Consider the following 22305-nt stretch of genomic DNA (forward strand, 5'->3'; position numbering starts at 1 on the left):
AAGTGAAAATCTCCTCCACCATGTTCCGAACTGTCGCGTCTATAGTTTTACTTGCAGCAGTCCCTTGGGAGGAATTATTACTTTTTGGGCCTTTATCCCGTTTACATGTTTTCCTAGTTGATTTCTTTTTCACAATATGCCTCTGGGGCTGCCCTTTGGGTTCCGATACATGGGCTGGTGAGGAGATTTTGGTTACATTCGCCATGCCCCCTGCCTCAATGGCGTCAGAAATGGGTCCAAGTACACTTGTTGGAGTAGTTAAAAGAACAAGCAGTTCCAGTGGGACAGGTTGTCTTACCACAGAATCAGATGTAACAGTCCCAGCAACTAACTCTTAACTCATGCCCAAACCCAGTTCCCTTTCTGCGCTGGCAATTTCTTTATTTAGTACCCCTAAAGCCGATGTTAAATATGAAATAATAGTTGCCAATTTTCTGGGTACTTTCGCTTTTACCCCACGGCCCTGTTCTTGGGTACAAAGAAGTTTCCGCTTATCCATTGTAGAAGACAAATGAAAAGGGTGTGGCCCAGGTTGGCCTCTTCCGGCTGCTGATGGGCGCGGACGGGCCTGGGCATGCCCGCGCGCATCCTGCACAGCGGTAGACCGCGCCTCCTCTTATGCGCCAACAGAGTGCTCACGGCATCACCGCCGCAAAGGCTGCTGGGGAGTGTAGTCCCTGGTGTCAGCAGGACAATGGCAGCTCCCGGCAGCGTCCGGCGTCCAGTGGCCCAAGCAGGTCCCCAGGGGACAACAAGCAGCGTGGCAGGTAGGTGGATGGCAAATACAGCAGGCTCCTGCGCAGCGGTAGCCCGCGCCCTCTCTTATGCGCCTCTTGGCTGCTGGGGAGTGTAGTCCCTGGTGTCAGCGGGACAATGGCATATCCCGGCAGCGTCCGGAATCCAGTGGCCCAAGCAGGTCCACAGGGGGCAACAAACAGCGTGGCAGGTAGGTGGATGGAAAGTACAGCAGGTTCCCCATAACTGACTTAAGTATAACATACACTGCTATGATGCATTGTTTAAAATTGAAGAATTACATCACTGATGACTTCTGAAATCATTTGTGGTGAAAATTATACTTGTGTTTTTTAGTACTTTGTGGTGTATTTGTATGTAATATATGAAGTCAAGGTGAGACACAATTATAGTTAGCTATGCTAACTATAATTGGTAAAATTTCTTTTTTTTAGTTCTAAACGTTAATGTCACTGACACATTCAACCAACTATAATCTTACCTTGACCTTTTATTTTTTTCAGTCAGTTTCTAAGGTTTTTTTTAAAGCAACAGATCTTTTTATCACACCTAACTATAACATTACTTTAACCTTTGCTTTTTTTCAGTGACTTTCTAGGTTTTTTTTAAATGTAAAGTAATATTTTATTACCATATGTAAAGCCAAGCCTGTGGTGGGGCTGCAGTACTTTATGTTTTTTAAATGCAAAAAGAACAATTGATGGACAGAATGCAGAACAATGTCATACATTCACCTCAGTACAGAGATCTGGGACTAAATCCATCGGTTTTTTTTGCTCACCATGCATTTCCACTTTGGACCCAGCCGCATGCAAATCAGTCTTGACCCTGCACCCAATGGGAACTTCCAGCCCGAACTGCCAAGTGAGGTCCTCCCTGGACTGGAAACAAGCATCCTAGGAACGATTTCAGGCTTTCAGCCATCATCAGCCAGGGTAGCTTGCCTCCAGTAGTGCATACACTGAAATTGCCTCTCCCCTTCCTCTTACCGCGGCGAGCCGAGGCGAGGGGGTGAGCCTTGTAACACCACACATACGCTGTATGCCTCGTAGAAAAACAGCAGCCGCGGACACCAGCAGGATTTAAGCAGTTGTTTATGGCCTCCATTGTAGTAAATAAGCATGTGACTATACTCATCATAAAGCGTGAAAACAGACTAAAAGGGATGGGGAGTTGCCTCACACCTTTTTCCACAATATGCGGTTGCATGTCACTTTCATAATAATAATTTACATATACAATATAATTTACGTATACACATGTGCTGGGGCGCAATATTAGAACATAAAAACAGACTCCCCACGGATATAGATTCTCCATGGGCGATACATAGTACATGTGTCTTTTGTTTGTCTATTTAATGTTCATACATTTCTTTCTAATGCCAGCTGGGTGTCCGATTAAATAAATTCATGTCCATGGTGATGTCTCAGTCATCTTTATCAATTACACCCCCGTGGGCAGTGGTGCAGCTCAGAAATATAGCAAACTCTGATTGGGCCCCAGCACACATGTATATGCCAAAAATTCACTGTTTGTTGTTATCTGTTATCTGCTAACATATAGATATGCCGCTCTTTATAAAATGTAAATTACTATTATGAAAGTGACATGCAATCACATTTTGTGGAGAAAGGAGCGAGTTAACTGCCTGTCCCTTTTAGTCTGTTTTCACGCTTTATGATGAGTATAGTCACTTGTTTATTTAATGCAATGGAGGCCAAGTCACGGCACTCGTGAACAAGGGAGCTGGTCCCGAAACGTGTCGAGTTGTTCTTATCTGCTGAATAAACAGCTGCTTTAAAAGCCTGCTGCTGTCCACGGTTGCTGTTTTTCTATGAGGCATACAGCTTATGTGTGATATACATATATATATAAATATATATATATATATATATATATATATATATATATATATATACATATATATATATATATATTTATATATATATATACATATATCCACCACAATCCTGCTCCAGCAACGAAGAAGGCACGTGCACAAGGCTGTAAGGGATAGAGCTTCTTTATTTCCTCAGGTTACCTCCGACCCGAGGCTAGAGAGAGACGCGTTTCGGCTTCGCAGGGAGAGAGACCGCAGAGAGAGAGGGAGAGAGCGAGCAAGAGAGAGAGAAAGAGAGCAACAGCAATAGTTTAGCAATGATTAGGTCAGAGTTTCTATTTGAAAGTTGTTTATTCCACACTTAATAATTCTGGTGCTGTTGAACAAATGTTAATTACATTTTCTATGAAAAGTTAATTGGCTTTTGGTTCAACATGGGACATTTTTGTAGAGAATGTTAGGGTGATGGGGTGTCAAAAAGTGACCGCTCCCATTTTAACTCGTATTAGAATCTTTGTAGTCCCCTACAGAAAAAAAGAAAAAAACCTACTGAACTGATCTACACAAAACTGAGCATGATAGTTGCACTTAACTCAAAAGTGTGTCCTTGCTTGGTTTGCTGCAAATTTTTCATTAGATTTCGTGAAATTAACATTACAAAAAAAGTGTTGGGTGAGCTTGAAATTGTTAAAATGTAAAAAATCTATAAAGCATTAGTCAGTCAATTTGTATTCCACAGGTTCTCAGTTCATTTTTAAACCAGTCTGAAGCACCAAGTCGATTGCCAGATTCCTGTGTAACCCCGGTGGACGCTAGGTGACAGAATTGATGGAAGTGTGGGTAACAGGTAGGCCTGGGCGGTGAACTTCGCTCCGTTAGCGGAGTTTGCTGAGTTTTCTGCACTCCGCAGTCCAATGAGCTTGCAGAGTGCAGAAAACTCCACTTCACGATGTGCAGCCGAGTTTTTACCCCGCTCGCGATCGCAAACTGTAAGTTTGCGATCCTGAATGGTAAGTTTGCGTGCACGAGCTGCCTCTTGGGTAGAATTTCTACCTGAGTGGCAGAAATACCAGCACGAACTGCAGTTCAAACTGCACTCCGCCACTCGTGGAACTTCGCAGTTTTTTTGTCACTTCACGAGGTTCTGCATAGCAAAAATCTGCGAACTACGCCCAGACCTAGTAATAGGCCATTCTTATGTGCAGTGGGTTAACTAAGTTTATTCTGCAGATAGTTTTGAGGACTGGGCCCACCAGGTGGTCTACCATGTGTCTTTCCACAGGCAAGGACGGCTTAGTTTGGTGCACTTGAGGACTACACTTGAGTCATGCTACCCAATGAGTGTATGCCCCCTGGGATTGTGGTGGTGCACCTTGATGGCAATGAGCTGGTGCACCTGGGCAGGAGAGGATTAGTTGAAGTATGGATCACAGAGATGGGATGGATGCCAAAGAAAATACCCCACTCAGTCATCACTTGGTCCCACATCATCCAGAAGTTACAATGGAGAGGGGGTGAGTTAGTTAGGGCCCCCAGTCACTCCATCAAGCAGATTAATAGGAAGGAAGATAATCTGTTTAGATCACCCAAATTTCAGATTGTTGAGCACTTTGGTTCCATAGATGGCATCCTTTTACTTGAAATAGGTGGGACAGCTATCTCACAGGGCCCTCCAGGGGTGATTTCAGCAAGTCGGCTAGAGGCTGTGGGGTGTGGTAGTGCTGGCTGCCAGCAGGCCCTTACGACTAATCCTGATGTGTGCCAAGCTAGAACAGGCCCTTAGGGAAATATGAGGGTATCGGGAATCCCCAATGTAGGTATCCCGGTGAACTGGCGGGCCCTTTGCACAAGCTTACTTTGGGAGTGATGCAAGGGATTGGGCCCCCTCCCCTTAGCGAGGGGCTCTCACAGATTGACCAGTCATGATCTCGCTTGTAGGATCTACACTGGATGCGCAGTGACAAAGATAGATATAGTTAGGAGTGGCTATGTATTAGAGTTTATGTTAGGGTTAGCCATCCATCAAACTGTATGGGGTTTTATTGGGTTTCTGCATATTCATTTTGTAAAGTGATATTGAGTGCAATTTGTAATGTGTGTTGTTTTGTTATCATAATAACTATGGCCGGGGTGTACGGCCCCCTAACCCAAACCTTTTAAAGAAAAAAGATGTTGTTCGGTGTCTTTAGCAATGGGAGGGGCTGAGTGTCAGTGATACCTTGCCATATGCACTTACATGCCTACACTCCACTCACACAGCCTAGAGCTGGGTTACAACCTGAGAGACCGAGTTCCATGTTAGTGGATGTAATTGCTACCCCGTCCAACTGAGGCCTCGCTTTTACAGGCCTCCAGAATGTTTGCAGGAGAAATGAACACAGTTACCAACCCCCGACTGCACTCCCCCCGGGTGTTACCCTCCTTGCCACCTTCACTAGCTGTCCATTGCATATGCAACCTGGCCTCTCTTTAACACCCATGCTCTTGCTGCACAGAAGAATCCATCTTGGACTGTACTGGATTCGCTTCACTTGGAACAGAAGTGAGGAACAGTAAAAGGTAATTTATCATCTACCCATCAATGTCCCCTATCTGTCTTTTGATCGTTCCCTCTGACTTATCATGTCCTAATTTCGGCTCCCTCATTGCTATATTTCCGCCCTCCCATTTTTCGATCTCTCCTTTGCACTCATCTCCTCCATGCCACTCCTTTCATTTTGTCATCAGCACCCGTCACCCGCCTTCCAATTTCTGTAGAATTTCTTTCCCATCACCTCCTTCTTCCTCTATCATCTTTCTCTCTCCACCATACATATCACGCCTACCTCCCTTCATTCATTCTCCCTTCAATCTATCACTCTTCATATTTCTACCTCTCACCTCTTTACGCTTTTCATGACAACTTTCCATTGTAAAAGTGTAAACGGGAGCAAGAATGAGGGAGAAGAAAGGAAATCGAGTAGAGAGGTAGAACATAAGGGATATTGACGATAGAAGTAGAGAGGGTGCTTTGAGGAGGAGGAGGAGGAGGAGGAGCAGGAGACTATAGGGAGTACATGATCAGTCACAGCGCCTTCAGGTAAGCAGAGTGGGGCGGGGACAGGATGGGGGGAGGGAGTCAACAGACGACAGAATAGGGATAACAAAATAAATAAATCCTATTCCACCATCGGTCAACTCCCCCCCAACCCCACCCCACTGCGCTTACCTGTAGGAGCAGCGGCTGTACCTGACATGCCTTCAACTACACTCCGCCCAGGAATCGTCGCAGCGTCTCCTGGCCATAAATATTGCTGAAACCTGGCCTGACTGACGTCCCTTTAGCAGCTATGCAAATCATACTTTAGCAGACCTCTGAGTTTTCTCTGTGCTGCAGCTGCCTGCTGTCCGGCCCAAATGGGGCCAATGTGTGTGCCTTACTGCCTTTGCAGTCTGAGTGCCCAATATATGCCAGAAACAGTCACTTTCGCTCACCAGCCCCGTTTCCAAAGGGCAATCGGTTGGTGACACTAGAGTGACCCCATTTTCACTGCTCAAACTACTGCTGTTCATCATGAGATAGCATACCTAGGGGTTGCTAGAAACTGAGTTGCGAGGTCAGACCACCACACACTGCAATGGTGTGCGACTTGACACAGAACCAGAGCCACCACATGGGCCGACTACCAAAACTTTTACACCACTACCAGTCTGGTGCATCTCCCCCTAACGGTGCCCAGCTGTCAGTCAGTGCCCTCCACATATCTGCCCATCTGCATCCCAGTTTTCACTGCCTGGGAGTAACTTGGAGGCTAGCCTGGTCAAACCCCTGTCGATCTAACGAATAAGTACATAGGGTCAGAAGTCATACCATAGAGGGATCATGATGGTGGCACTGCTTGTTATTCAGGTGTGGAGTTTGGAGAGGGGATGGTTTGTTGTTACATTGACTGTATAGTATGCCATTTGTTGCAGGTGGTGTTTCTTTGCAAGAAAAATGTTTTGCTGGTTTAACAGACTGGTAAAATTTTATATAGAATACCATAAATAATGTACTAAAGGGACAAAAACAATCTTCATACACTATTTGAGGTACACATCGCATTTAAGATCCATGTAAAGTATGTTTTGAGAACTCTGTCTGCTTTGATGTCAGGTTACATATATATATCTTTCCCATGTTTCCACAAAAAAACTGCAGGCTTGAGAGACTGCTTCCTTTCTCCAAGTCACTGACTGGCACAGCAGTTCAGCTGCACCATCTGCTCTCGGATTGTATTGTTTTGTATTGCATTGTAATTGCATTTATATAGCGCTTACTACCCCTGACGAGGCGTTGAAGCGCGTTTTCGTCAAGTAGCACGCTACTCATGGACCCATAGAGGATTAGTGTTGAATTAGTATAGTGAAACATGCAAGTACATTTTAAGCAGTTGATAGGTTAGTCAGTTATTTGGATTCGGAATGATAGCAGAAGGATAGAGGAGGAAAAAAGGTTTGTATTTATATAGCGCTTGTTACCCCTGAATGTATAGGGTAGTCTTTATGGGTGTGTCCTACCCACGCTTGTTAGGGTACGTCTGGGCTTGACTTAGGGGTTTTAGGTAATTTTTGAAAAAGACAAATTGGGTATCATTCCCCAGGAATATTTTGGCTGTAAAATGCACCATTTGAACCCTTTGTCTTTAATTTTGTATTAAGTTTTATTGAAATGTATGGTGTGCACAGCATCATTTGAACTCATTTTTTCATAAATCTATCACACTTTTCACACCCCAGCGCTCCCTCCTCTTTCATTTCGCGTTCGCTCACTATGCTCGTTTGCATGCTGTACTTGGATTGTTACTTTCCGTCCCACCACCTTTAGGATCCACCTGCTGCCACTGATTGCACATGGTAGCTCAAAACAGAGACCAGGGTACATGACCCGGAAAATGGTTTTGCAAATTCCTACAGGAACAGGCTTCCTGAGTTCCCATTCCATAGCCTAGTGATACCAAGAACTATAAAAATCATGGATTAGTGTTGCGCCCACTTTGATACTCTGCGGTCTCACTACTGGGGCAATGAATTACGGTCAAGAACTACAGATAACCCTCTCGGTTCACAGCCCCGTGCTGTGCACAGCATGAAACAGAATCATTTTATACAGGTTGGCTAGAGTATATCTTTTTTTTTAAAACTGAAATTCAAAGAAAGGGTATTGTGAAGGCTAAATTAAAGTTAGGATTGGTTATACCACTTTATCATAGGTTTAAATAAAACTCTGACACTCACTATAAAAACACAGTTAAAATGAAGTGATGGTTATAAATCAAAACTGTACAAAACACAGAAATTCAACAGCTGTGTAGAGCTCTGCAGACCATATTTTGCACAACAGCCATGCAAACCAAAACTTGCACATCAAATGCACTGTTTTTGACTTTGCAATACTTATCCCACTAAGTGACAACTCAGAAAGCACAATTATTACATAACAACACATACTGAAACTGATCTATAATAATTTGTGCATAGTGGTAATGGTAATGTGAAATGTAATCTGACCTGCAAGATCTTGTATCACATTTGTGATAAGGAACGAGACAGAGCACTATAAGAGTACTTTGATTCCTACACAAGGTGAACATATACAATACATGGGTTGTAAATAAAAACAATTTTCATTCTGCAACCTCTCGTGATACACTGGAAATGGGGTGTAGCAAATGTTGCTCTTGAAGTATGTGCATCTGTCTTTATCTACTCTGTTCTTTCCTCTCTTTCCCCTTTTCCTTTCTGCAGCATCTCAAGAGTGCTACACAGTAGCTTATGGGAAAGGCTTTTTTCATAAAGATGGGTATGCAAAGTGAGCATGCCAACGCACAAAGGATGCTTCATTCGCTTCAATAGTTCGGGGCGCATACAAAAGGGTGAGTTCATTGAAGACAGTGTGAACGTCATACTGAAAAGTCTGATTTACTTCCAGAAACGATGACATTCCAGAATTGCATGAAGATGAAGCGAATGACTGACGTCCCTCAAAAGTCATGAGCTGCGATGAAAAGAACAGGCCTAAATAGGACATTGAGGCCACGGTGTAAATCTTCAGAATTTGGAAGAGCATCCGTCAAGGTTGCCCTCGCATGCGTCTTGCTTCAAACCGTCTGTCACACCATCTGGGAAGTTGCTGAGAAAGCGCTGTCGCTCGGCACTCAACTTCGACAGAGTTGTTTTGTTCTCCGATTGCCTCCGGTGTTACCGTGAGCACGTGCGCGGACGCCATGACCTTGCTAGGTGAGAGCTGCGTTGCATTCGTGTCACGAGGTGCACGCTCAAAAAGCCCCAGGACGTTGAGACGCGTCTGTACGACGGGACGTTGATTGAGGAGAAACAATGCTGCTAATGGCGCGCTCCATCATCATCCGTGATGAGGCTCTTCCTGCGCGTGCCATCTCTGGACTGTATAGATTGTTGTGTTCCACAATATGAAGCGCCGCGCGCAGGGCCCTGAGTGGGAATTCTGCTTTCTGATTGAAAATGCCTCAAGCATTCATTGATTTCAGCTGATTGATTAAAACGTGTGGAGATATTTCTAGATAGTAGGAAAGGGGAGCAGGTGTTGATTAATGACGGATGTCAGTGTAGGAGTTCTGAGTGATCGGATTAGCGTATGTGCGATGAAGTGTATGCCCGAGGAAATGGCCTTAATGGCATGCTGAGCATTGTCAGTTACAAAAGATCGGACCGTAGCTATGCAGTGTCATAAATCCAGGTGTCCAACAGGATGCTAATATCCACCAAGATGCTTTGTGAAGTGTGACAAGTTGTCTGACACAAGAAGGTGTGGGTGCCAATATCTTTCTACAAGTTGTTTTGTGGAAAAAAACAGCAAAGGAACGACTAGCAGTGCACTTCGTTTTAGCTCCAGAATGAGTGGAGATGCTGTGCACTTCTTCCACGTGTCTGCAGGGAAGAGAAAAAGGCATATTCGACCAATTTTTATAAGAAAAAGCAGCGACCCTAGTCTTCACCTCAGGCCCACCAACATATTCTGCGGTAATTGTAGAATTGAGAAGCAATGTTCCTGACAGCACATTTGAGTATGTTTTATTTTATTTTGGGTGATCATTTTTTATGAAATTCAAATTTGGGTTAGGAGACTAGTGAGATTTTCCAATCCCTAACTCAAGCTTTGAAGCACTTACCTGTGAGGGTAGGATTGATAGCAGGGTATTTAGACAGTTCTCATATGGATCTAGATACTGCTCCCATTAGCAGTGCTGAGAATCAGTGTGCAATGATGCTATGGCATTCTAATAGGTAAATTAGCAAAAAACAAAATGGAAGTGAGAATGGAAAGCAATATCGAGTCTAAAGAGATGATGAAGACTGTGGCAATTGCACTAGGGCATCTGCAAGAAAGCACTGTGTGCACACCTGCTATACTTCACCCATCACTGTTTACTCAAAACTCGTCACACCTAACCATTGTGATTGGCCACCCCATCAGTGTCAAGTGATGCCTCAGACTGGCAAGAGTGGAATGAGTTAGAGTGATACCTCATGGGAGATAAGTGGGTGTACTTGGGAAGGATTGCTCCTTGCCAAACAAAGGGTATAAGGATTCGCACCTGTAAATGGAAAGGGGCGGGGAAAAGAAGATCAGTCCATGGATCGGGAAGATAGAGTTGGGAGTTACATTAAATGCCAGACCACTGGATTTTTATAGATGTGACATGTCAAAAACAAGACAAAATAAGGCAAAAAATATTGTTTGTGTGTTTAAAGGGCCACACGTAGCTCCTAGCCAGGGAACCTGAACAAAGGCCCAAACCAGAGTGCCAAATCGATTAAATAATGAGTGAGGGCTTTACTACTAACCCTCACTTCGTCTGCCCTATGAAGGCTTCCCCCCCTGACATGATATTGTGTCGGCGGTGTCCCTGTCCCCGCTAATTGCTCTGTGAGAGTAGTGAAGATGCTGTGGCCATTTCCAGGCTTACATCTTGAGTTCATTCTTGAGTAAGTAATGAATATGTGGCTGACCATCTGTGCTTCCTCGTGGTGTTTCTGGATTGCCATGAAGCAGTCCAGGTTTAGAACGGATATTCGAACAGTACTTTCCATAAACAAGTCTTTTAGATTCCTGTGACTGTACTTTCAATTTCCAAAAACTGCTCAAAAGTGATTTATCTCCTCTCTGGATTTCAGGTGAATATAGCAAATCACAAATGATTTACAATATGACCTTTTTCTCCTCCAAGCTCGAATTTCCTGCTTCTTCTCGGAGGTTGCTTTAAAGCTTGGTGCATCCATTTTGGCTCAGTACCAAATGTTCTCTATAAAACTTGCTAATACACATTATAGAAATATTTACCTCCAAATTCTATGTTTTTCTTCTTTTTGAAACTGCAGGCCTTGGTTCAGCCTTATCACAAATTTCAGAGGATGTACTGTATTTCCTCTTTCAGTGAATGACAGACTCTCAGGGGAGTGGTTTCATATCTCTTTAGGCAGTCGTCTGACCTTGAACGATATCCATTTATAGCACCTACCGTATAAGATGACACTGGCATTGGTGTTCCCGAGTTTGTTGGATGCCATGCAGGTGTAGTTCCCATAATCCTTTTCAGAGACATTGAAGAATGTCAGCATAGACATAGGACCTTTGCTATCGATTCTCACTCCATCAAGGCCACTGTCTAACCTAGGAGATAAATAACAACATGTTAACATTACACAGAAAGCTAAAGGGTGCACACATAGAACCAGGGCTTTAAGTGGGATGAAAAAACTGGGGGGTCTCTCAAAGGGGCGTGGTCAGTGTAATTAGGGGCGTGGCTTTAAATCACTTACGCAAAAAATCTGTGCTTAGCATAGTGTGCTGCCCGACTTGTATTTTGCTGTTTCTGTCATTGCATCCAGATATTTGATACAAGTAACATCATACCTACATTAAGTAAGGGATATTGGCTTTGTCAATGGTTATTACTTGCAGAAGATAAATAAGCTGCAACTATGACTTGTATATAATATTGACAAAGCTTCCAATTAAATCCCTGGTGACCCTACCACAATGTTGCTGCTCCTGAGTTTCAGAAAGAGAAGGGAAATCCAGAAAGAAAATGACTCTTAATGGATTTCCCTTCCCCCACAACGCTCACCTGGCATAACGTCATGCTTTAACTTCTCTACTACTGAGAAGTGAGCAGTGTGAGCAGAGCACATCCATGTGCCTGCTGTTTCGAAACAGGTCTCTATCAGGCTATGTTTTGCGCCCTGGCACTTTTTTCCGGACTGCAGTGACAGCAAACAGCTGTCACTGCAGTCTGGGAAAAAACGGACTGCCTGTGTCAGGGCTCAAAACAGAGCCCGATAGAGACCCGTTTCGAGGCCCCCTGAAAAAAACTGCCGGTGATCAGACCCCTTGAGACCCAGCCCACTTAAAGCCCTGCATAGAACTAGACTGTATTGTGTAGTGTGCAACATAGACTGTATTGTGTAGTGTGCAACATAACCTACTACACCAACAAGGACCCTGCTAAATCTATCTATCAAAGAAGTCCTTGGTCAAGATGCTTCTGGACAGATCACGCCGGGCAAGTGATAGCATTCCTTCCTCTCAGGAACCACTGATCCAAATATTTATTCAACTCTCTCAGCTTAGTGGCGGCATTCCCTGAGCTAAATAAAAAGTTAGCTCAACACTCGCCACTGACAAATTAATTGTTCTGCTGGTCGTGAGTTCAAATTCAGTAAGGTAGACTCAGCATTCAGTCTTTCCGAGGGTGGTAAATTGAGTACCTTATATTGGATATTAGTAACACTTGTTCACAGAGTATAGCTGAAGCAGAAGTGCAGTATTATAGGCTATATACAACACCAAGAAACCTAAGTTAGAGTTTGTCAGAGCACGAGCATCACTGTAAATTGGTCTTGCTCCCACCTCTCCAACCTCGTGTATAGCCCCTGGATTTATAGTTGGAGTAAGTGCTGTGTCGACAACATTGGACCTTTTGCCAGTTAAAACCTCTAACCCAGTGGCCATTCTTCCAAGGGGCTGCCAAGTCCCAATGTTGGTTGCCACAACCTATTGAGGTCAAGGTGGTCCTCAATCATTTGCCTTTCATGCATCTGTCATGCGAAGAATGGTGAAAATAGACAGGGAAAATGTAGAATGGCTCCCAGTTGTAGCAAGAACATTCCCTGCCAATGTGTGCCATTTGCTTGTTGTATTGCGAAAACAAACTCCTTCATTGGGAGTTTATTTTTTCATTCCAAAAATGTTTGTTGAGCGGGGACTTTAAAATGGCACCCACTCAGCAAACGTACTGTGCAGTGAAGTGCTGCACAGTGCTGTGGTTCTCCCTCCACAACACAGAGCTCCCCAGCAGGCAGACAGAGATATCTACATAGGGTGATTGGTTCTCTGCAATGTGCCCCTGGTGGATCCACAGTAGTGGCGGCTGGTAAATTTAAATTGTTGTGGGGCATGCGCACATATGCACATACTCAAGTCCACCCACCCACCAGTACACACAGGCATACATGCTCACACCCTTACATTCACAAGCACAGAGATGTGTATAGACTCACACCACCCACATACAAGCTTACACATAAGAATATACTCACAACCATCCATTCACAAGTGCACATAGACATTCTTACACCCACCCATTCACAAGTATGCACATTCACACACTTGCATACACCTATTCACAAGCACACACATGCAAGTACACCTACATATGTGTAGACACAAGCATGCAAACATTGAATGAATTACTTACCTGGTGGCACACGACAGTGGAAAACAGTAGCAGGTGGCGGAAGGGAGAAACATGAAAGCCTGGGAAGCAGCTGGAGGCTTCAGCAGGGAAGAAAGAACCAGAAAATCCCACTGATAGTTCTTGTTGGAAGGGTCAGCCAATGAGAGGTGTATCTTCCCTGATTCATCTCAGAGTGGGGTGGATCAGAGAGATGTCAGACTTGCAGATCCCATCCCACTGGGCAGATTGCACCCCACTGTGTGAGGAGAGGGAAACAGCGGTGTTAGCCTTTGATTGACAGTCAGTCCTGGGTGCTTAGGGGTATTTATACCTAAAGCACTCATGCTTTTCCTCATCACCAAGAAGAGGATCCTCCGTGGGCTGTGCTGGGCTTTATGAGATGTGTGCACCAGCACATGGTAAAGTGCCTGGCTGCCTGACTTTGACACAATTAGTGTTTTTCAGGCTGACTTTTGTTCAGCTTGACAGTTATTGTTCAGCATGAGACACTGACCGGATGCCACCAATACACAGACTACTTGCTGGGGTCTAATGGACTCCCCTAATGGTGGTGAGGATGATGATTATGCCTACTACTACAGATACGACAAAATGAGCCTAAATAATTGGGAAAGAATCCAAATGTGTTAATAGATCAGTTAATGTTGTCTCATTTGCACTCTTTCTGAAAAATAGAATGAGGAAGTCTTAGTAATCTATTTGGTCAGGGCACAGCACCCTAACTTTCTAATTCAGATGGTACCTGTTTGCACTTGATAGATCCAATACGTATATTAAAAAAATAAAGTCCACGCTAGACAATGCGTGTGGAAGGCAGGAATAAAGATTTGTTCCAACCTTCTGTGCCCATTCAAAACTTCGAATCAGGTCTAGACATAAAATAAACTGTGTGACATTTTTCTCATATTATGCAGTGCTATATTAAGGAGTTTTGGGAGACAGGGTAAGATTTATTTTTGAGTTCCTTGTTCGTAACAAGTTTGGACTTATTACTCATTTCAAATTAATTCAAGCCCTGTTGTAGCCCCATTATTAATTATAAATTAGAGTTTTGAAAAGGGAGACAAACAAAAACAAACAAAAGCGCATGCTGCCGACAATTCACCACCCAAACAATACCAAAAGAAAGTTTAAGCGATCATTCATAAAGAAAGTATTTTCTGCAAGGTCCTCCCATTTGAAGAAAGGCGTTGTAACTGTGACTTGGCGGCTGTTTCGGAGACTTGTGCATACTACTAAAGTAATGCATATGCACTATGCTTCAGATTGCAGATTTAATTACCAGATAGCCATAAACACAAATAAATCCTCCTTCGAAACTGGCAGTCTTGGTGCATAAGTTGAAAATCAAAGTAGAACTAAAAGCATTTCCATCTTTGTATCAGATTTCTTTTTCATTCTACTCCCTTGATTTCGCCCTCATCTCCTCTTTCTATGTGTATTCTACTCTAGCTACACCATGACCTCCAACTATGCTGAGGAAGAGAAATGGGAGATGTGGGAGTCAGGAGACGAACATAGAGAGTATAGTGAACAGTATAACATGAGAGGTGAACTGAAGGGAGAATGGAGAAAGATAGGACAGAGAGATGGTGATATTGCTGAATTTGAGCCAGTGGTTTCCGGTGCTCGGCACAGGCACTTAATTTTCAGCTGGGGAGGCCTGTGACAGTCTGCCACAAGGTGGCGCTATCTGGTTAATATAGAGATGACCAAAACAACAGTTAATTATTAACTCAATATAAATTATAAATTAATATTACCTGCCGCTCGAGCCGTTCTTATAGCTTTGGGTTCCTGAAATAGTCCGACTGTCACACTTGTAGGAGTGTAAATGTTAGTACTTGGGTTGTTACTATCTTTGCAAGCATGGCAGGGGAAATGAGTGGTATAAGCTGCCGTGGCCGCCTGATGGGAGCCCTGGCACTTATTTTTTTGCAAATTAAGCACTGGCGAGATATGGAGAGTCAGAAGATAAAGAAGAGAAGGTGAGGTAGCTAGAAAGATAGACACAGCAACATAGAAAGAGGAAAAGGCAATGGTAGAAAATTAAGCAGAGAGGTTGGCGAGGTTTTAGAGTGAGGTAGAGAGGCAGAAAAAAACTAGATATAGGGGCAAGGAAATGTAGCGAGAGGAAGACGGGTTGGATGCACCAAAAGTGATGTATAATAGAAAGAGCGGTGGCAGAGAGAGGTCAAGGAAGCTCTAAAGAGAGGTGAGGTAGTGAGAGAAGTACAGGGAGATGTAAGGTAGAGGAGGAGCAGTGAGATAGGGAAAAAGGGCAAAATAAGAAATAGTATAGAAATACATTTCAGGGAACAAAACGAATGAAGCAGAGAGAACGGTGCTGAGAGTGGTGAAATGTAGATGAGAGGAATACGTTGTAGAAAGAAAAAGTTTAAGTAGAGAGATAGAGTTGCGGTAGAGAAAGAGATGAGATTGCATGTTTGCTAGAGAAGTAAAGAGAAAAGGTGAGCAACATGAGGGGGCACAGAGAAAGGTAAAAAAGAGAGGCGTACAAAAAAGGAGACATAAGTAAAAGGATGCAAAGAGGACGATTTCAGATTGAGAAGTAGGTGCCGCGAGAGATGAGAGAAAATAGTAGTAATGATAAAGAATACTAATGATGAAAGAGAGGTAGAGAGAAATGAGAAAAGTTGAGAGGTGTGGTAATAGAGACAAAAATAGGGTTAGGTGGGGAGGTAATGTAGCACACAAATGGTGAGGTAAATTAAGGAGTTGGTAGAGAGAGCTGCGAGGTAGAAAAAGATAAGATAGTGAACGCAATGTGAAGTAAATAAATGAGGGTGAGGTGAAGTGCTTAGTTAGGACTGAAAAGAGATAGAGAAAAACGAAGAGAGAAATAGACAAGTGCGGTAAAGAGAGAGAGACAGATATAAAATTGAGTAAAATTTGTAGTAGATGGAAGAGATATACTGAGAGGAGAGATGGAAACAATAGTGTTACAAAGAAAGGGGTGAAGTAGAAAGAGAGTTGAGGTATAGTGAGGTGGTAGAGATGTATAGTTAGAAACATAGAGTAGTAGAGAGATATTGGCATTCTTAAAAGAAAGGTAGAGAGACCAGGTGTACTGGAAGATGCATTAAGAAAAAAGTGAGAAACAGAAATGAAACAGAGAATAGATACGCAAGTAGGACAGGTAGCGAGCAGAAAAGAGAGAGGGTGAGGTAGAAGATGTGGGATGAAGTAAGGAGAGAGACATGAAACAGAAACATTTTGTTTTGATGTGATTGACACCAACTACCTGAGATCGCTGGGGTTACGGTTGGGCAGACCAGGCATGCACGCTAAGCTTCTGTAAAGTGTGAATGTCTAGCTAACACGTTTTTTAGAAGACTATGGTTTTACACATTAAGTGATTAAGGTTGGACTTCTAACTCTTCTAATCACTTTACCGGAGTCTCCCCTGGAAGGCTAGGGTCCTAGGAAATTGACCACATTACTCATGCCTTAACACAGTGCTTTAATTTAGTGCTATCTTTTAGTGCTGTAATTAGCAGCAATCCCAAACTGGATAAATGAACTGAACGTTGGCCTAGCCATTTTTCCACTCTGGCACTTTCTCCATGGGTTCTACACTGGAGAGACTGTCTTCAATTCAGGGTGGTGCATTCTATGAGTGTCTTCCAGCACTGTAAGAGCTGGTTTGAACATTTTTGCCTGTTGGTTTTGGTTTCGAGTCAATCCCTTCTGTTAATGGAGGAAGGTTTCAAGATGGCAGACAGTCGCCTTGCAAAACAATGTGAAGTCATTAAACAGGAAGAGGTGCCTGCTGTGGTTCGCAGTTTGTCGAAGTTTATTTGATAACGTTTATATTTTACACTGCTCGTTGTGCCGGCCCAGAAAATAATTTTCTGTCCTAGACGAAGTGACCTTTCCCCCTCCCCTCCTGCTGTCTGGGAAGGGGACCGACCTTTGCTGTTTCTGAAGTCAATATGCCCCTCCCAGATTATGGTACCCTAAGCGGATGGCCAGAATGGCTTCCTTTAGAATGAACCATGGTTCTGATATGCAAAAAAGTGAGATAAATTGTTTATTACCGTTTGAGATTAGACTTTGCCGGACAGAGCTTTCAGAGAACAGCTAAGACCTGGTTAGGGAAAAGGCAGCAGAAAAGGAATTCTGCAGAGAAGTCATTAACTTGCGTTGAATAGGCTATCTAAAGTTGGTCACCGCTTCATTAATGTTATCTTGTTCATGCGCCTGCCTCCTATTAAAGATTGGAAATATTTCCTATAATATATTCGGCTGTCGGCCTCTGCCTGAAGCTACTTTATTCACCAGGCCATCGCCACCCGGTACAGGTTTAAAAAACTCGACGCAGACTTCATCTGCTGAAAAATATTCTCCTGCGACTCTTCCATCCTTCAGCCAGGAGTTAGTTCCATCACAGCTTCCTCCCTGGGGAATCCTGCCCTGAATGCGAACCCTGGTCTGCCACAGACGTCTCAGAAAACAATCTCATTTCAGGACACCTTTGTTCAAAAAATAAACGAATATTTCTCGCTGCTATCATAGCCAGATGCGGAGTGTTTGTTGTGGCCTCGATGTACGCTTCCACTGGGACAGTCAGGTGCCAGGCTGCGCCCACCAGGGACTTACCAGTGTTTGCGATTTATAAAGACAGCGAATGGGAGTTAACCCCCAAGGAGCAGGAGGTGAAGTAATGTAAAACAAGCTTTTCCAATGCAATAGGCCTCGCATTTACAAGAGTTTGAGCTATTGGCATTGTAAATAACAAGGCCTTTTATTTATGCCTTGTTTAAAAAAAAAAGACATAGTCATTTACAATGCCAATAGCTTAAACTCTCACAAATGCGGGACATATTGCATTGCAAATGTGTTCAGCACTCGTGCTATAAAAAAAAAATCAAAAGCATTTGGAGAGAGCGTGTCCTTCCTGCAACAGGAGGCAGGAGAAAAGTATTTGAAAAAGAATTATTGGATGCTGTAATTAAATCCTACAGAGTAACAATACACGTAACAGGGGGTGTCGCCATGGGAAGTTACAAAATGAGACACGGTGGTACTAAGGAGGGACTACTAATCCTATTGGCCAATGAACAGCCACAGATTACAGTGGACAATGACACAAGCCAATGAAAAATATGGGCGGAGAGTGAGGAGAGCTTCAAGTCCCTACCTGAATACAGCATACCTCGCAGAGCAGCGCATACGCTGCCCAGGCTTGACCTAAAAAGGAGACAACTAGAAGGAGGCCACAGAAAGAGTAAGGCGAAAGATGGAAAGTCATGAAGAGTGGCCTGGCTGCAAAACAACTGGTGAGTGATAGAGAGTAAAAAGGACGCAAATGGGGCCATTCAGAACCGCTAAACGGCTGTCAGCATGTAAAAGCCTTATATTGCGAGTTGGTAATCTCTTAGCAACTCACAAAATAGTGCCTGCAAGTTACTATTAGGAAGGGGTATTTCAAGGGTGCCCTTCCTTATAGCGAGTCACAGTGTCATGCATGAATGTTTTGAAACCAGAATGTGGGCGCAAAACATTTATATTTTACCGACTCAGTGAAGGAGATGGTAAACCATTCGCAAACAGAAAGGGGTCCTCAACGGACCCCTTCCCCTTTATGAATGTGGGAACCAACATTTTTTAGGAGCAGGCAGCAGTCCCAAGGAACACTGCTTGCTCTTAAAAAAAAAATAATAATCTTTTTCCTTTCAGGAAAATGGCCTGCATTTAAAAATAAAATAGTTTTATTTAAAAAGCAATCACAGACAAGGTGTTCTGCTGACCCCAACAACCACCATCCTTGTGAGAGCAGGCCATTCCCAATGGGTCTCAAATTGCTACCTGCCTCATGAATATTGATGAGGCAGGTCATTTGCGACCCCTTTGGGAATCGCTAAATGTGTCTGAGACACATTAGGACATTTCATTTTGCACGTCTCTAATTGAGAGTCACACAAAAATCACAATTAGTGACTTGCAAAATTAAATGGTTGCACATCTGGCCCGGTAGGGTTGTTGTGCGGGATACAATGAAAGAAATGGAGGGCCAGATGTATCAATATTGGGAATCGCAAGTACCTAATGGCGATTATCTGCAAATCACAATTAGGAAATCGCTATTCATAATGTAGGAAGCTCACCGAGTTTCATTTAGCGAATCCTAGTGGGTTGCAAATGGACCTACCTCATGAATATTAATGAGGTAGGTCAAAATTTGTGACCCATTAGGAATCACTAAAATCACAGCGAAGGGAGCCTGCTGGGGTCAGCACACCACAGTGTCTGTGATTGCTCCAAAATAAAGCATTCACTCTTTTTTTATGCAGCCCGTTTTCCGTAAAGGAAATCTGAATGTGTTTAAAAAAGAAAAATGAAGAGTTTTTCATTTTCATTTTTTAAGAGTAGGTAGTGATCTGTGGGACCACTGCCTGCTCTTTAAAAATGTTTTTACGAACATTCACAAAGGGGATGGGGTCCTTTTAGTACCCCTTCCGATTTGCGAATGTGTTACCCCTACTTGAAGTTGGTGGTAAAATGCGAATGTTTGGGGATCACTAAACATTCTTACATACCACTGCAATTTGGTATTAGGAAGGGATGCAGTTGGCATGCCACTTCCTAATACCAAATCGGTATGTATCCGCAAAAGTAGGCTAGAAGACAGAAGAGAGAATGACTGAATGTGTGTATGGAGGAAGTGTGGAAGGGCATAGAGTTAGGGCTTTGGAAAGAGGGCTGAAGTAGATGAGGAGTAACATCTAATAGGATCCGAATAGAGAAGAGCAAGAGGTAAACATGGAAGTCTGGAAGAGAGTGCTATTGCACAATGACATTGCCCACGATTCAACACACCCAAACCCTCCCAATCCAACTGATTCTTCGCTGGGGGCACAAAATTATGAACTCGATCCCGAGTTCAATAATTCCGACCGTCACTCAGTGATGCCCAACGAAGCCTCAATTCCTCCCTTTTCAGCCGTACCTAGCGAAGCTAGTATATCTCTTGCAGCGGCTCCAGAAACTTTTCCAGCAGGGAAATTAGCTCCAGGGTTGGTCGTACACAGGAAGAGAAAGCGTCCTGTTAGTCCTCGCAGGGGGGCCCCCAAAAGCCACACAGTAAAGTAAGCAGGCACAATACGACCAAAGGGGGTACTACCGCAAACTACACCCAACACTCAAAAACCCCTACCGCCCAAAATAGAGTTACTGTACTCAAGGGCCCTGACGGGCTTGGCATATCAGGCCCGTCAGCGTCTCTTGGTACTACCCCAGCTCCCCAGGCTGTGCACACTGATATCGTCACTCCATCTCTGGATGTCGAGAGCATAATCAGGTCTGTGGTGATGCCCCTTGTAGATAAGATCGACAGTCTCACACGTAAATTAGCCACCCTTGAGCAATCAATGTTGGATAATTTTTACGCTGTGAAATCACTGGTCAAATTCCACTCCAAGGCGCATGGCGATGACAATGGAGGGTTAAGAAGTGGTGCTGTCACCTTAGTACACAGCCCAAGTCTAACATAATCTGAAGGAATAATCTGGAAATTATCTTTTTTGTATTTTTTTATATTTTGGTTTTTTTTAAAAAATGTATCAGATTTGTCATTTCATAATCAATGTATTATATTCATCATATTTACATAGCAACATTTTCTGAATTGTTTTACTATGCTATTTTTAAAAAAAATATATCGAGATTAAAAATATATTTTTTATATCTTAACAGTCTGTTGTATTAATCGTTTTTTACCATTCATGTGTTTATCATATGTTGTGATCATAATGTGTTAAGAATTAGCCAGTTCCTTGTAGCATAAGTCTGCCTGGGTATATACTGTTTCAAAAATTATTGTTTCCCTGACCCAGGAGCTAGATCCTAACAGGGGGTCCCTGATACTTACCCGGCTGTCACCTTAGTACCCACTGAGCCAATGTCTCGTCAAAAAGCGCCTGTACTTGGGGATGCCACACAGGCCCTACAATCCAACACTGGAACCAGCCCCGCCCTACAAACCCCTACTCCTGGACCTAGCTCGGGCAGTCAAAAGAAAAAAACCTAACACTCAAGTGATTAAGGCCCCCAAGGTTAACTTTGCTCCCAATCCCGAGCCTATAGCGTCAACCTCTAAAGCAGTAGGAATTGCGCCAACCGCGTTGAATGGAAACATAATTCCTTCCATTCCCACTCCTGGCAATCAGGCTGTGCTTAAACCCTCTGCTAAATCCCCAGCTAAAACTTCATCAGATAGGGCGAAATCACATACACCCAATGCTAGCCTCCCCCTGGTTGTAAACCATATGTCGTAATTCTAACGGGGGTCCCGGAGCTTGAAGAGGGTTCTTGTGAATTGTATTCCGATCTTAAACACAAGACCCTCTCCTGGCTTAAAGCAAACAGACCTCTCCCAGGGCATATTGATGGCAGAATAGCTTATGTTCGTCGGGTGGGGTGGATTGGCAATAGGCGCAAGGATTTAACTGGGGACTGCGTGCTGATCAACTTTAGCAACCCAAGAGCAGCAGGTACGATTTGTAGTCAGCAGTCGCATTATAACTTTTGCGACATTCAAACCAGGGACTTGGGGTATTTTTATCGTCCCCCGCGTCATCTGGGCATAAGAAGTTTTTGCCGGATGGGGGTAGAGGCGCATGGTACCCACATTACCCAACCTTGGATGTTAGAGCCAGGGCATGGACACCGACCCAATCGGCCCCACCCCAGGGATGGGGTTGGTGACTTGGTGATCAAGTGGTACTAAACGCCCCCCCCTCCTGAGGTTGTCACACCGCGCATAGCTGGGAGGGCCCCCCCGACATTAGTTAACACCCCTGTGCTCCAACCCACGCCCAGCTCCCCCATCCCCTCTCCCTTAGGCTGTTGGACCGAGCTTATTGAGTCCGTGGATGGGATAGTAACCTTGGGGACTCCGGGTGGGGAAGCTGGATGTGCTGGGTC

General features: G+C 43.8%; 1 protein-coding gene across 2 annotated transcripts in view; it reads right to left on the reverse strand.

Moving 5' to 3' along the window:
- Nucleotides 1–22305, reverse strand: part of LOC147732399 (opioid-binding protein/cell adhesion molecule-like) — a 2769197-nt gene that overhangs the window by 48165 nt on the left and 2698727 nt on the right. For both annotated transcript variants that reach the window (XM_086956934.1, XM_086956933.1), the window contains one exon: nt 11119–11270. In XM_086956934.1, coding sequence (XP_086813060.1) covers nt 11119–11270 — 152 coding nt within the window. The remainder of the gene's footprint in view (nt 1–11118; nt 11271–22305) is intronic.

Source organism: Lissotriton vulgaris, chromosome 2_1, assembly GCF_964263255.1.
Source record: "Lissotriton vulgaris chromosome 2_1, aLisVul1.2, whole genome shotgun sequence".
NCBI lineage: Eukaryota > Metazoa > Chordata > Amphibia > Caudata > Salamandridae > Lissotriton > Lissotriton vulgaris.